At 46.7% G+C, this 16,874-nt stretch overlaps 1 protein-coding gene across 1 annotated transcript in view; it reads left to right on the top strand.

Moving 5' to 3' along the window:
* The first annotated feature begins 10,589 nt into the window (after positions 1–10,589).
* FGD1 (FYVE, RhoGEF and PH domain containing 1) overlaps positions 10,590–16,874 on the top strand; it is a 44,100-nt gene continuing 37,815 nt past the window's right edge. Inside the window, exon 1 of the mRNA XM_077887692.1 lies at positions 10,590–11,070. Within this exon, the coding sequence (XP_077743818.1) occupies positions 10,764–11,070 (307 nt within the window). The 5' untranslated portion in view covers positions 10,590–10,763. The remainder of the gene's footprint in view (positions 11,071–16,874) is intronic.

Genomic DNA, 16,874 nt, shown 5'->3' on the forward strand with positions numbered 1-16,874 from the left:
AGTGTTGATTCATCGTGTGTATTTTTTCCATGTCTCAGAGTATCTGCAACTATGAGGATTTGTGATATTTTTTAAAGATTTTATTTATTTATTCATGAGAGACACAGAAAGAGAGAGGCAGAGACACAGGCAGAGGGAGAAAGCAGGCTCCATGCAGGGAGCCCAATGCAGGACTCGATCCCGGTACTCCAGGATCACACCTTGAGCTGAAGGCAGACGTGCTCAACTGCTGAGCCACCCAGGCATCCCAGGATTTGTGATTCTATGTGCATCTTTATGTCTCTGCACACGTCTGTGTTTCTAAGTGTATGTGTGTGGGCGGATTCTGTATGCATCTTGTGTTTCACTGTAGAAATATATGCATGGAGTGCACATGCTACGTGGCAAGTTCAGACTCTCCAAGTCTGGAAGAAACATTACAACAGGAAATGCTCTGGATTCCAGCTTCCGGATGGAATTTCACTCAGAAAAATACCCCTTCCTGGTCCTCCCAATAACTGCAGCATTCTTTGTCCTTTTTCAAGAGGCTGAGTTGAGGGGGTTTATGCTAACCTTGACCTCAGAAGCCTTGTCTTTCAGGAGGATTTGGCAGAGCCATGAAATTCCACACCCTGCCACTTGCCTCTTGCCAGGCCTACTTCTTCCTCCTAAACCCTTTTATAGCTCCATATTATCTACGAGACCAATTCTGATCCAAATTGTCCAGAGAGGCCAGGGAAAGACACAGGGAGATGAGGACAAAGAAACATAATACAATTTTTTAAAGTAAATGCATAAATAAGGATTAGATTTAGGAAGAGAGGAACAGATAAAGAATAACAGGAGATAAAGACAAAGAGACAGACAAACAAGTAGGGCCTGAAAGGTGGGAGCAAATAGTCAGAAATGGGGAGAAACCACGATGGGGACAGAGAGATATACAGGGAGATGGAGTGAGCAAGGTAGAGAAAGTACAGAGAAGTGAGGCAGAAATGTAGGAAGAGAGAGAGATGACATCAGAGAGGCAGCTATGTAAAAGTGAGGACAGGACAGCCCTGGTGGCTAAGCGGTTTAGTGCCACCTTCAGCCCAGGGTGTGATCCTAAGACCCAGGATCAAATCCCATGTCCGGTCCCTGCATGAAGCCTGCTTTTCCCTCTGCCTGTGTCTTTGCCTCTATCTCTCTCTCTGTGTCTCTCATGAATAAATAAATAAATACTTTTTTTTAAAAAAAAGTGAAGACAGAGAGGGACACAGAGATGATAACAACCAGATATATAGGTAAGGGGTGATTGGATTAAATAAAGACTGCAAGAGATAGGGATGAAGATGAGTAGAGAGGTTGATGATGTAGCAGCTGACGTTTTGAGCTTTTGTTATGTCTGAGGCATGGCCCTACAAACTGTGTGTGTATTTTGGCACATTTAATGCTCATAGTAATGCTGTGAAGCAGGTGCTGTTATCAACCCTATTTTACAGATGGGGACACTGAGGCACAGCAAGTCAGAAACCAACTAAGATTTGAATTCAAACCATTTAGCACCAGGGACTTTACTCCTGACTACTCTGTCAGTGACAAAGAGAGACAGAGGAATGGGAAGCTGGGGACAAGAGAGGAAACAGAAATAGGTGAAACCCACCTAAGACAGAGAGATGGGAGACAAGAGACAGGCCTATGAGGAAAGCAACCCAGTAAGAGAGATGGTAAGCGATAAAAAGGGGTAATAGAGGATGAGGAGAGAATCAAATAGGGAAACAAGGGCAAAAAGACCAAAATAGAAGTGTATCAGAGACAGAGACGAAGAGTATAAATATTATGAGGAGGAGGGGAGATGAAAGAATGGCACAGGAAGGTAAGAATAGAGAAATATAGGTGGGGATGAGAGACACATGTCTGCAGCAGCACAAACAGAAAGATGAGGACTGGGAAACAACCAGAGAGAAGAAGGGACAGAGTTATGGAGACAGAAATGCAGATGGTAAAGAGGCCAAGGAGCCAAAGGAAACTGAAAGAGAAATAGACAAGATAGAATTTCTGGAGCACCCAGAAATTCAGAAACAGATGAGGTAGAGCAATGTGGTATTATATACATGAGGACAGAGACTCAGACCAAGATAAGAACCATAAGTTAGATAGCCTATGACCAGATAAAGACAAGGCAATCCCTAACACATAAAACAGGAAGAGAATGGAGCAAGAAGAGGAGAGAGATGGAGAGAGAATAGGAAAGACAGGAAAGAGAAACCATCAGAGAGATATAAACAGAGAGACAAGAGAAAGCAAAATGTAGGCAGAGATGGGGATGTGTCTGAGAGGTGGTTAATAGCGATGGTGAACTTGGGGGGGGCAGTAAAAAATTAAAAAAAGAAGTAGAGACAAAGATAAAGTCATCTTGATCCAACTTACAAGTTTCTTGGATATATTAGGGCTGGCACTGGGCAGTGTGGTGCCCACTAGACTATGAGCTTAGGAAGGCAAGGCTTCCATATCCTCTGTCCACAATATAGTCCCAATCATATGTGGGACTACTGTTTGTTAAAGATTAGCTCCCAGAAAATGTGCATGCATTGCATGGATTTTGTCGTTCAATCCTTACAACTCTGATAGAGCAGGTATTATTATCACCATCCCCAGTTTGCAGATGGGGAAACTGAGACTCAGTGTGGAGTAACTTGCCCAAGGTCTCACATAGGAACTAGGAGTGAAACCCAAGCAGGGTCCAATGGCGAAATTATTTCATGAACCAAGGAATAGGATGAATCTTTTCCTGACCATGCACTTGAAGTGCAAACAAATTCTAGTCTGCCTGATTCCAAGGTCTACACGTTTGACCACCATCACAGACTGCTTCAGTGAAGACTTGCTGACACTGTCCTAACTCCTCACCCTCTGGCGCTCCCTCCATCCAGTGAAGAAGGCTAACATGGCCAGCTCAGAGACTTGAAAAAGTCCTAAGAGTGGCAGGAATAAATTTCCCGTGGAAGAACCCCAGCCTGGGGCAATCAGAGAATGCTTTCTGGAGAAGGAGGAAGTTCAAAGAGGCCAGAAGCAGATTTACACAGAAGTCAGTGAAGGTTCAGGATCCCTTCTAAGGCCCTGCTTAACAATCAGTGAAAAATCAGAGTACTAGGATTTGTTACTTTGCAAGAAAATTGAAATGCCCTAACATCTTACCGCTCATATATGAAAGAAACTAAGTAGAAGTTTTCCCAAATTTGACAAGCCCTAAAAATGTACATTATGAAGCTGAAACTTTTCTAAACTATCAATAGTAAAAATATATTTCTATCAACCATGCTATTAAGAAAGTCTAGGGCAGACCCGGTGGCTCAGCGGTTTAGCGCCGCCTTCAGCCCAGGGCCTGATCCTGGAGACCAGGGATTGAGTCCCACGTCAGGCTCCCTGCATGGAGCCTGCTTCTCCCTCTGCCTGTGTCTCTGCCTCTCTCTCTCTCTCTCTCTCTCTCTGTATCTCTCATTAATAAATACATTCTTTAATCTTTTTAAAAAAAGAAAGTCTAATATTTTTATTCTTTCTGTAGAAAATGGCCTTACCTCATGCCTCAGTGACAAAACAGAAGCCATTGGACATAAGGAATAGTTACTAAGCCCTCGTCTTCCCACTGCCAAATCTCTAAACCTCCCAGTAACTGTGTTCATCCTTGTCTTGCTCCTACCAGTTACAGTGAGGGGCCTGAAGACCTCTTCTCCTTTTGGAGGTTCAATGCCCCAGATCCCAACCCCTCCTTTCCCTTTCTCTTCTGCATCTTTGTTTTCTCCCTCTCTACTATTCCAGCAGCAAACAAGCATAGTCTAGAATCTCCCATCTTTAAAAAAAATCATTCTTTGACTCTCCTACCATCACCTTATTTCTCTGGGCTCTGTTCCCATTCACAGCCAAGTTTCTCAGTGGAATTGCCTGTACACCTAGCCCTACTTCAATGGGGGTGAGGGAGGTGTTCTGTTCCCTCTGACCTCAGGGAGGGCCCTGTAACAATTTACACTCTCACCAGCACTCTATACAATTATTCCTGTTTGTTAAATGAATTTTATTTAATTTTCATTATATACTTTATATATTTTAGAATATACATATATAGACAGTTTGAATAAATAATAAATATCTATATACCCATCACCTAGCTTCAAAACCAGATCATTTCCAATGACAAAACCCTCTGGGTAACCCTCCCCAGTCACATCTCTTTCCCCTTCCTGAGGTAACTAGTGTTCTAAATTTTTCATTTTTCTTTTCTTTTTAAGATTTTTTTTATTTATTCATGAGAGACACAGAGAGGGAGGTAGAGACATAGAGGGAGAGGCAGGCTCCCTGCGGGGAGCCTGATGTGGGACTCCATCCCAGGACCCCAGCTTCACAACTTGAGCCAAAGGCTCAACCACTGAGCCAACCAAATGCTCCAGTTTTTCATTCTTTGCTGTATAGTTTTATAACATATGACTGTATCCATATATTGCATAATTTTTCATGTTTTTCAACTATACATAAACATATGTATAGTTTTTTCTTTTTTTCCTTCCATGACTTTTTGAATCAGCATTAGGTTTTCTGAGCTTCATCCATGTTGATACGTGTAAGTAGAGTTCATTCTTTATTTCTTTATAGTATTCATCATATAAATATGTCTGAATTTATTCATCCCATGCTCTTATTTCCATTTATCGATGTTACAAACAGGCTTTGGTGAATATTCTTGTAGAATTTCCCAGTACACATGTGCAAGGATTTCTCTAGGGGAGCAATTCTCAAATTTTTTGATCTCAGGACTTCCTTTACATTCTTAAAAATCACTGCAAGATAATTAAATAGATCTTTTTTAAGAAAAAGGGGGAATCATGTGGGTGGCTCAGTTGGTGAAGCACCTGACTCTTTTTTTAATAATAAATTTATTTTTTATTGGTGTTCAATTTGCCAACATACAGAATATCACCCAGTGCTCATCCCATCAAGTGCCCCCCTCAGTGCCCGTCACCCATTCACCCCCACCCCCCGCCCTCCTCCCCTTCCACCACCCCTAGTTCATTTCCCAGAGTTAGGAGTCTTTATGTTCTGTCTCCCTTTCTGATATTTCCCACACATTTCTTCTCCCTTCCCTTATATTCCCTTTCACTATTATTTATATTCCCCAAATGAATGAGAACATATAATGTTTGTCCTTCTCCGATTGACTTACTTCACTCAGCATAATACCCTCCAGTTCCATCCACGTTGAAGCAAATGGTGGGTATTTGTCATTTCTTTCTTTTTTTTTTTTTGTATTTATCATTTCTAATGGCTGAGTAATATTCCATTGTATACATAAACCACATCTTCTTTATCCATTCATCTTTCGATGGACACCAAGGCTCCTTCCACAGTTTGGCTATTGTGGACATTGCTGCTAGAAACATCGGGGTGCAGGTGTCCCGGCGTTTCATTGCATCTGTATCTTTGGGGTAAATCCCCAACAGTGCAATTGCTAGGTGGTAGGGCAGGTCTATTTTTAACTCCTTGAGGAACCTCCACACAGTTTTCCAGAGTGGCTGCACCAGTTCACATTCCCACCAACAGTGTAAGAGGGTTCCCTTTTCTCTGCATCCTCTCCAACATTTGTGGTTTCCTGCCTTGTTAATTTTCCCCATTCAAGCACCTGACTCTTGATTTAGGCTCAGGTCATGATTTCAGGATTGTGAGATCAAGCCCCCTTGAGATTCTCTCTCTCCTCCTCTCCCCATCACTCACTTGATCCTACTCTCTCTCTGAAATAAATAAATATTTTTTTAAAAAATCACTGCAAGACCTCAGAGAGTTTTCATGAATGTGGGTTATGTCAATCGATACTTGCTGCATTAGAAATTAAAACTGCAAAAGCTTAAATATATTAATTTTAAAATAATAAATTCATCATAGTCAAATAAATAACATAGATTATGAAAGATAACTATTTTCCAAAACAAAAATAATTCAGTGAGAAGAGTGGCATGGTTTTAAGTTTTTGCACATCTCTTTACTATATGGCTTAATAGAAGACAGCTGGATTCTCATATCTACTTCTGCATTCAATCTGTTGTGATATCCAGAAAACACCACTCTACAATCTCAAGATAATGAGAGTAAAAGAAGCAAATAACACCTTACTAGTATTATAGTTTTGTTCCCTGCTCCTCACTCTCCCCCCAGGATAACCCAGACCACACAGTGAGAAGCAATGCTCTAGGATATATACCTTAAAAGCCTGGGTCATAGAGTATATGCATCATTCAGCTTTATTAGAAAATGTGCAGCCTTTTCTAGAGCTGTTGTATCAATTTACACTCCTACCAATTGTGTACCCATTCCCTCTTCGTTCATGCTGGTGTTCACCCCTAATATTCCACCAAAACTACTATCAAGGTGACTACCAATATCCATGTTGCCATTTCCAATAAACCCTTTTCAGTCTTCATCTTACTTGACTTCTCAGTACTCTTTTTAAAAATTTCCAACACAACCCTAGTTAGGTACCTATCTCTTTATTTCTTTCTCAGTCTCCTTGCCACCTCCTGTTCCTTCACCCAATCTCTAGAGTTGGAGTTCCTTGGAGCTTAGTCAAGGATCCTCTTCCTTTCTCTTTGCTCTGCTTCAGACTGACCTCTTCTCTCATGGCTTTTAATGCCAGCTCTATACTGACAACTCTCATTTATATCTGAAACCCAGACCTCTCCCCTGGGGTGTATTACCTGCTTTGACTTCTCCATTTGATTATCTTAAGGAAGTGTAGAACTGAACCCTTGACATTTCCCCTGAAAACCTGTTCTTTCTGTCTTCCACATCTCAGTAATTGACCTAACCCACATCAGCTCCCTCCTACCCCCAAGCCACAACACCAACCCCTTTCAATTCTAAATATCTCTCAAATCTATGTCTCTCCATCTCCACAGCCACTTACCATTATCTCTGACTGCAGCAGGCTTCTAATCTGGCCTTCCTCCAATCCAATCCGCAGCAACCAAAGTACTCTTTTTAAATCATACCACATCAATCCCAAATTAAAAATGTTTCGGGATCCCTGGGTGGCGCAGCGGTTTGGCGCCTGCCTTTGGCCCAGGGCGCGATCCTGGAGACCCGGGATCGAATCCCACGTCGGGCTCCCGGTGCATGGAGCCTGCTTCTCCCTCGGCCTGTGTCTCTGCCTCTCTCTCTCTCTCTCTCTCTCTCTCTGTGACTATCATAAATAAATAAAAATTAAAAAAAAAATGTTTCAACATAGCATATTTCAGTATTTAGGAAATTTGAGTTATCTACAAAAGAGATACCATTTCATCATGTTTCAATTCATATGATACAACCTGAAACAAAAGTTTCATGAAACAAACTTACCCTTCCTACATTTTCTATGATACATCGATATTTTCTATTCTTTTCTCAACTTGATTTCAATACCTTCTGCAGTGTGACTCACACTTAAAAGCACTGCTTCAATACCTTTGCATTGCTCATAGAATAAGATCAGTTCTCCTTACCGTGGCCTATAAAGCCCTATGTAGTATGGCTTCTGCCTACCTCTTTGACCTCATATCCCACTCCTCTCGCTCTCAGCTCACTATGCTCCAGCCACAGTGGCCTTCCAGCAGTTCCTAAGTATACCATTTCCCCTTCTCCCCAGGGCCTTCCTACTTGCTGTGTCCTCTGTGTGAAATACTTTTGCCTCCGCTCATCATCTGCTAATTCCCACTCCTTCACATCTCAGATTAAATGTCAGGCCTTGCCTGACCCCTCAGACTTAATTGCCCCCACCCATTATTCTCCTTCCTATCACCTTGTTTTATCTCTTTATATAGCCTTATCACAATTTGTAATTATGTGTGTGTTTATGTGTTGTAATTATATGTTTGTTTATTTACTTCATGCCCTTTCCAGCACCAGACCATAAACTCATGGTCTTGTTCACATCTGTCTTATTCACTGCTGCATAGCTAGTGCCTTAGGTGGTGCCTGGTCCGTGGTATGTGCTCAAAAAGAAATTCATCAAATGAGCAGAGATCTGAAGAACAAATGAAGTGGGATTGAGGAAATGCAGAGTTTCACCCAGAGGCAAGAACATATGCAAAGACTCAGAGGCTAGAGAGACTTAAGGAATGGTCTAAGACTTTCAACTTAGGCTCCAGAATGAAGTCTGGAGAGGCTGTCAGGGGTCAAATAAACCATCAAGGGCACAGCTTAATCTTCTTTGTTGAAGAAGATAGGTTTCCTGTTGAGCCAGTGGGGACTCATTGAAGGGTTCTAAACATGAGAGAAATATGAGTTGATTTACCTTTTCAAAAAGACCATACTGACTATGGTGTGGAAAAGGGATTCCAGGGAGGAAGACTAAAACAGGGAGGCTGTGACAGTGTTGCAGTTTAGATGGGTGCTGACCTACACTAGGGTCATGTCAGCAGAAATGAAGAGACTAAATAAATAAATTTGGGAGATATTCGGGAAGTAAAAATGACGAGGTTTGGTGATTGCATGGGGGTGGAGGAGAGAGAAGAGTCAGGCGTGTAACTCCGGTTTCTGCTTCGACTGAGATCACAAAAGTAAATGTACAAAGAAGGACACACAGGTTGAGAGGAGGATGCCTGGAGGTGGTAAAAAGCTGAGGTTTTAGGTGCTTCTGGAGTGCTCGGGTAGAGCTGCCTAATAACCAGTTGAATGCATGGGTCAGGAGAAGTATCTGGACTTGAGCTATCAATTTGGGAGTCATCAGCAAAGAGATGATAATTGAAGCCATGGGAGCGAATATAATAATTGAAGGAAAGAGTATATAGAGAGAAGACAAGAGAGCTCAGGCCAAACCCCTAAGGAGCACCAACATTTAAGAATTGAACAAAGGGGAGCCTGGATAATAAAGAAGAATTTAACCAAGGCAGTAGGAGAAAAATGAGAGTGTGGTGTCATGGAAGTGGTTTAAGGAGGAGGGAGTGGTCACAAGTGCCAAATACTACCAAGAAGTCAAGCTGGATAACCTCTGAAAAGATTCTATTAGATTTTGTGACATAGGACATGACAGACCTTGATGAGAGAACAGTATTAGGCAAGTACTGGAGGCAGATTGGAATAGGTTGAAAAATAAGTGCGAAGTGGGAAAATGAAGACAGTCAAGTATAGGCAACACTTTTGAGGAGTTTACAGAGAGGAGAAGAGAAGGTACCTGGTTGGAGAGGGAGACTTTTAGGCAATTGTTTACTTGTTTTCAGATGGAAGAGATCTGGATGTGTTTAGATGATGATGAGAAGGGGCAAGGACCCTGTAGGTTGGGTGGCAAGAAGTCCAGAACTTCCTTTCAGTGACTTCTGTTTACTCTGTAAAGTAGGAGGTCAGGTCATCTGCTGAAGTTTGGGGGCTGATGGAGAAGTTGGAACTTTGAGGAAAGGGCAGGTTGAAAGGGCTGTTGTGGAGCATGGGGGAAAGAGCAGCCAAGGGACACAGTAGAGTTGTGGGTCAGTACCGAGGGCCTCATAGATGCTGGGGACCATGAGTTTATAGTGGCACAAATCTGCGAGAGTGAATAGTTTTCTCCAGCAGTGTTTAGCTGCCTTTGTGCAGGCATGGAAAAGGCGGACAGTTGGACTGATCCAAGGTTGGGATGTTGCCAAGCGGATGCAACAATCCTGAGAACTGAGGCTATTGGCAAGAGAGTGGCGAAGTTAAGGACCATAAGGTCTGGTCGGAGCAGAATGAAGTGTATCAAAGACAAGTCCTCTATGAACCAAGCACTAGGGAGACTCTGGAACCTGTGGAAAGGTTTCTGGAAAAGACACTGAAGGGCGAGCAAACAGAGGACGACCTGGGAGAGGGACGGAAAGGCAGATGAGAAATTTGGGCCCAGAGACTTGCCTGTATGGGACCACGGAGGGATGGGGAACGAAGGCCGAGGGGAATGTTTAAGGGGGAGGAGGGCCTTTGAGGGCTGTCGCAGGGAGAAGCGAAGCGGGTCCGAGTCAGGGGGCGTGGCCAAGCGCAAATCCCGGGCGAGGGGGCGGGCCCGAGGAACTGGGTCCCAGCGCCGCTGTGGCTGCGGCTGTCTCAGCGACGGCTCCCGCCTCCCCACCCCCCTTCTCCGGCTCCTTCCTGCCCGCCGCCGCGGAGACCTAGGCCTTAGCTGTTACCCTGCCCCCGCGGCTGAAGCACGGTCCAGAGGGATTGGCTGAGGGCGAGCCCCGCAGCCCAAGCGCGCGACGCACACGCGCGCCCCCCGCCAGCGCCATCCCCTCCTCCCTCCCTCCCCTGCCCTGCCCTCTCTTTCCCCTCCCCTCCGCCCCCCCAGCCTCCGCTGCGGCGGGAGGAAGAACCCTTTCCGACCAGTCAGAAGAGCCCAGATCGATTCCCATTCGGGGAGAAAGAGACCCCACTCACCGAACAGACTGACCGCTAGCCCCGGGGCCACGGAAGTGGCTCGCCTCCCAGGAGAGAGCCCGCGCGGAGCGCAGCCCCCCGACTCTAACCCAGCCGCTACCGCTTAGACACCGCTCCTCAGCGGGCCCCCGGCCCCGCCGAGCCCATTCCCCGCGCAGGGCCCGGGCCGGCGATGCCTGGCACGGCAGCGGCGGTGGCTGCGGCTGCTGCTGGTGCTGCCACTGCTGCCACGGCTGCTGGCCCGGGCCCGGGCCGGGGGCTTGAATCTCCGCAGTGGGGCTGAGCCCGCAGCCCCGCCCCCCGAGCCTGAGGCCGCTGCTCCGCCGGGCGCCGGGCCTCCTCCGCCCGCGCCTCCGCCCCAGGATCTGGAGCCAAGCGGGGAGCCCGAGCCCCGCGCCCAGGCCCGGAGCATGCATGGCCACCGAGCCCCGGGGGGCGCCGGGCCTTCCGAGCCCGAACACTCAACCACGAATGCCCCCGGCGCCGCTCCACCGGTCAGTGCCGACACGGACACTGGAGCCTCCGAGCCAGGACTGCCGGTGCTTAGGGGCTCAGGCTCGGCTCTCGGCGGCCCCCTGGATCCTCAGTTTGCCGGACCCTCGGACGCCAGCCTGGGCGCTCCTCCAGGCCCCCGGGTCTTACCCTGCGGCCCCAGTCCACAGCACCACCGGGCCCTGCGCTTCTCCTACCACCTGGAGGGCTCACAGCCCCGGCCTGGTGAGTGATCGAGAGAGCATGGGAGCCCGGGCCACGGGCCTGGTACTGGAAGCGGGTTCTTGTTTTCGGGCCCTCTAAGCCCCACCTCGGAGCCGGCCCTCTCACCGTCGGCCCTTCGAGTCTTCTCAACCCCCACCCCCTTCGCTCGCTTCTCTTCCGTCCAGTCCTTCCAACCCCTGTCCGCGGTCTCCTCTCTCTGTCCCCTTGCCCCCTCAACCCTTCCCACCCCCTTCTCTTCTATCTGCTGAGACTAATGGGAGAGGGAGAACGCCCAGAAAAACGGGCAGAATTGCAAGGCAGTAAGGGGAATTTGGTTGGGGGAAAGGAGTTTGTTCGGGGGAATAAGAGAAAAGAAGTCTCTCATTTGCCAAGCGCCTACATTGTGCCAGGCACTGGACTGGATGCTTTATGTGGATTCTCATTTCATCTTCAGGAACCTTGTGAAGTAGGTATCATTAGCCCCATTTTGTAGGGTGGGAAACTGAAGCCCAGAGAAGTTAAATAACTTGCTCAAGGTCCCACAGCTAGAATGGAGCCAGGATTCAAAACCAGATATATTTGAGTCCAAAGTCTGTGGTCTTTCTCCTTCCCCAAACTGAGGTTGGAGACCATAAAAGTAATGCCAAGCCTTCTGCTTATGTGATTTTCTTCTCTACTGTTCAGCAGCTCTGGAGTATGAGTGGAAAAAAAAAAAAAAAAAAGGAGGGACGGTGGATTGATCCAAGGCTGGGGTTTTGCCAAGGTGTGTGTGGCGGGAGGACAAGGGAAGGAGGGAGTAGAAGGTGCTGATGAGTGAGATAGGTGGAGGAGGTGGGCCTTGGGGGTCAAGCTGGAGAGGAGGGCTGAAAGGACTGATAGGTAGGGAAACAGCAGAAAGGGTGGGGGCCAGAAACCAGTTGTAGCGGAGCTATAGAGCTGTAGGACTGCAAGGATGGTTGTGAAGAGAAATCAGGATTCTTGAACTTGGATTTGCAGAGGTGGAGCAACTCTATGTCAGTTTGGGGCCACAGACTGCTGCCTGGAGGGGCATTTGCACTGCACAGGCCTGCGTGTATGAGGAGTCCAGCAGGGCCACCCCCATCTGAGGACATCCCTATGTGGACCTGAGCCCAGGAGCCACAGAGAAAGAGCAGTGTATTTCTGGTCTGCCTTGCACTGGGCAATGCTGACAGAACTGTTGAGCCTCTAGGACACCCCGCCCCCACTCCTAAGTGGGGCTCATATCCCCAAGATCCATAGGTCTCCGGGACTGTGACCTAGCACAGTTAGCAGTAGTGAAGCATAAAGTACTAGCAACATGTGCCCCTTACTGCTGTTGTGACTTTGGGCTAGTCATGGAACCTCTGGAAATTTTCAGGGGCTCCCTCAGTGTGGGCTGTAGATATCCAGCTGACAAGAGGCCTTTAACACCCTGCTCTGCATGTTGCTCCTGAAGGCTTTCCAAACACCCCTTGACAGACACTGTGTGGAGCAGGCTACTTGCACACCTTACTGCAGCACCTTCTCTCAAATCCCAAAACATGCCTCAAGGACTCCCACCTCAAGGTCTTTACATCTGCTTTTCTCTCTGCCTGGCAGCTCTTCCCCCTGCTCTCCACTTGACTTGTTCCTCATCTTTCAGGTCTCAGCTCGGATGACACCTCCTCCAAGAGACCTTCCCTGACCACTTTGGAGTGGGGGAGGGCCACTTGTGAGTCTCCATCACAGCTTCCATCCTGGCCCTTAGTACAGTCTGAAATTATCTTATTGTATGTGTCTACTTGTTTATTGCCCATCTTCCTCCACTAGATTGTGAACTCTGTGAGGGCAAGGGTATTGTACCTGTTTTGTTCCCTGTTGTGTCCTCAGTGAGTACCGCAGTGCCTAGCACACAATAGGTGCTTAATAAATTCTTACAGAACAAATGCTTGAATGGATATGGAGGGAGCACATAGTGGCATCCCAGTAACTATTGTCTAAGAGAAGGACAACTGAATTCCTGCCCTCCAGATGCTCTTGGTCTGAGTCAGTAGCTGGGCATTGTCTCGACCCCTGGTCTCTAGCATCTGATTGATGACATGGTAGTACTGCCACTGCTGCTACCCCCATGCTAGTGATTCTGAGTTGCCTTCCCACTCTACCAATCCTTACAAATTACCAATCACAATACCTATCCTGAACTACTCCCCTCCTCCCCAAAAAAACAAATCAAAGTTCCCAGCATCCTTTTTGCAAAGTCCCTTTGTCTGTAATTGATGGCTGTCTTTTTAAATATGCATTTTTGTATATATACTCCAAGATAGGGATTAGGAATAAGAAGAGTGTGAGGGAAAGACCTGGCTTCCTGTCCAACCATTCCTAGCTGACTCACTGTGTGACCGTGGGTGAGCGACTTCCCTTCTCTGAGCCTCAATTTCCTCATCTAGAGAATGCCATGAGGAGTCTATGAGATACTGCTGGTGAGAAGCATGCAGAATAAAACAAAATATTTTTTAAAATAAAGGAAAAACCCTCTGAAGAGGAGGTGGAGGAATTACTCAGGCCCTGGCAAAGCAGGCACTGGGCGGTGTGATTCACAGCAGCATGGGGAGTAAGAGGCCCGCCTCCCCCACTGCCCAGCCAGCCCAGGGGTAGGCACAGTGACTTGCTTCTCTCTCCACAGGACTTGCCTATAATTGGCCCAAAGAGGGCAGGGTTGGTGGTTGTAGGGTGTGTGTATGTGTATCTGTGTGTGAAAGCGAGACAGAGAGAAAGAGAGTCCTCTCAATTAAAGGGTTGAAACATTTTACTCCACATGTTAAAATTTTTGTGTGCCTGCTGACTTCCTCCCTCAGACTGATGAGGCCTTTATTGAATCACCATCCTTAGGGACCAGTGGCCCATCCTGGTTGGGGGAGGTACTTTTTAAAATAGTACAGTTAATACTTGAACAATGGGAGAGTTAGGGGTATGAACAGCCATGCCCCTACTTGCACAAAAATCTGCATATAACTTTCAACTCCCCCAAAACTACTAATAGGCTACTTTTGACCAGAATCCTTACCAGTAACATAAACAGTCAGTTAACAAATCATTTTGCATGTGTATTATATACTTTATTCTTAAAGTAAGCTAGAGAAAAGAAAATTTTGTTAAGGCAATCATAAGGAAGAAAAGGGATGCCTGGGTGGCTCCGTCAGTTAAGTGACCTTGATTTCAGCTCAGTTTGTGATCTCAGGGTGCTGAGATTGAGCCCCACGCTCATGCAGAATCTGTTTAAGATTCTCTCTCTCTCAAAAAAAAAAAGATTCTCTCTCTCCCTCTGCCCCTCCCCTCACTTGCACACTCACTCTCTCACTCTGTCTCTAAAATAAATAAATATTTTATTTTATTTTTTTAAGATTTTATTTATTTATTCATGAGAGACACCGAGAGAGGCAGAGACACAGGCAGAGCGAGAAGCAGGCTCCACGCAGGGAGCCCGATGTGAGACTCATCCGAACTGAGATCACGCCCTGAGCCAAAGGCAGATGCTCAACTGCTGAACCATCCAGGCATCCCATAAACAAATCTTTTTTAAAAAGAAAGAAAATCATAAGGAAAAGGAAATACATTTATGGTATTATACTATATTTATCGAAAAAAAACACACATATAAGTGAACCTGTGCAGTTTATACCGTGTTGTTCAAGGGTCCACTGTAGTTATATACTATCCATGTGAAAACCCTTCAGTTGCTTCAAAGTGTTTTCTCTTTTAGTTACCTTGATTTCTGGTGAGGGGGGCGATCCTTTTTATACCCATTTTCCAGTTTGATAAAACCTGGAAAGCGATGCCAGAGAGGGCTTTGAGAGAGTCAGAAAGGAGTACCCAGCTGTAAGTTTGCTCATAGAGATTTGAGGGAAACCCTATGCTATTTCTCAGTTTTGAGACCTAGAATATCTTTCCAGATGCTGGATGGGGAGTAGCCTGGGGCCCGTCTCAGTCGAAATATTTGTACCTGACATAAGAGTCTTTCCATGGGTAGTAGGAGAACTGAGCCAATTGAGGAGGCAGCAAGAGGGCTGGCTCCCTCTAATTTGGAGCCTAGGGCATCATCAGATACTTCAAGAGTTAGAATGGGAGCTGGAAAGGGCCCTAGACACCATATGGTTCTGGGTTTCCCAAACTGGGTGAACATCAGAATCCCCTGTTGACTTTGAAAAAAAGTAAGTGTGGGCAGCCCCGGTGGCTCAGCAGTTTAGTGCCACCTTCCACCCAGGGCATGATCCTGGAGACCAGGGATTGAGTCCCGCTTGGGGCTCCCTGCATGGAGCCTGCTTCTCCCTCTGCCTGTGTCTCTGCCTCTCTCTGTGTGTTTCTCATGAATAAATAAATAAAATCTTTTTTTAAAAATGAAAAAAGTAAGTGTGAGGAGCTCCAGAATCTTGGGGTTGCAATCCAGGAATCCCCAGGTGATTCTTATGCACAGCCTAGAATGGGAACTGATTTTTAGTTGGGGTAGTGGAGGCTCAGAGAAACAGTTTACTCATGGTCCTACAGTGAGCCAGCATGATTAGAGCCAGGAGAATACGTAGGCCTCCACTCTGAGGCCCTCTCCTCAGGACCCTATGTGGGCCTACCACCCTCTCTCCCAACCCCAAAGGAAGGCATGAGAATCTAAACTAAAGGGAGCAAGTCAACCCTTCACTCACATATGCACAATCACTGGCTGCCTCAATTTACCATCTATGCCTAGCTCTTGTGAATGGCTGCCATTTGGCACTTCAAGTTGGAAAGCAATTGCAACTCTGGGACTCTAGGCAGAGGACACCCTGGCATCAGTAGCACCCACCACAGGGCCTGGCCCAAAGCAAGGGTTCTAAAGGGTGTCAGCAAGCTTTAGATGCTAGGAGGAACATGGAGTGTGGTTCAGGTAAGAATTTCTGTGGGAGCAAGGGCACTGAGACATGGGACATCCTGGGAACTGGGAGTGGTTTTGAGAGGAGTAAGGGAGAAGGCTGGGAAAGGGACTTTATCCTGAGGGCAAAGGGGTAACTATTGAAGGGTTTATTAAGCAAAGGAATGATGTGCCCAGATGTGGGTATTTGGGAGATCCCCGTAGCTACATGTGGAGAGTAGATGGTGGGGATTCAAGAATAGGAGCAGGGACACAGGCGGGTCGAGGTCATGGTCTTCCCAGTGACAGGTGATCATAGCTTGGGTTACAGTGATGGCAGTAGGTGAGGATAATAAGATCTGAGAGATATTTAGGGGCTAACATGGACGGGCCTTGGTGGTAGCTTGGATGTAGAGGCCAAGGAAGAAGGAATAGTCTGGGATGAGTTTGGGTTGTTGTCTGAAACCAACTACAGTGACCCAGTGGATGGCAGTGGGACCAAGAGAAGAAGCAGGTTTGAGGGAGGATACTGAGTTTGAAAGGCCTTGGGGGACATCCAGGTGGAAGTGGCCAGCAGGCATCCTGATGTAGGGTTGGAAAGCTCAGAAGAGAGCTCTCTGGGCCAGAGATGCTTCGGAATTCTCACCACCAGTGCATGTCAGGGGTCACAAAGCAGCTCATGGGGAGAAGTTGTATGTGGTTCTGGGGGCCAGTCCCATCCCTGAAGACATAGATAGTGAGGTCAGCAGAGTCACACTCAGGTGGATCATTCATGATCTGCCCAAACTTTTCCTTAGAAATGCCTTGGGGAGGGAGGGCAGTTTTTTTTAATTTATTAATTTAAGAGAGAGCACAAGTAGGGGGAGGAGGAGGAGCAGAGGGAGAGGGAGAAGCAGGCTCCCCACTGAGCAGGGAGCCCGACATGGGACTCAGTCCCAGGACCCTGGGATCATGACCCAAGCTGAAG

Source organism: Canis aureus, chromosome X (assembly GCF_053574225.1).
Source record: "Canis aureus isolate CA01 chromosome X, VMU_Caureus_v.1.0, whole genome shotgun sequence".
Lineage (NCBI taxonomy): Eukaryota > Metazoa > Chordata > Mammalia > Carnivora > Canidae > Canis > Canis aureus.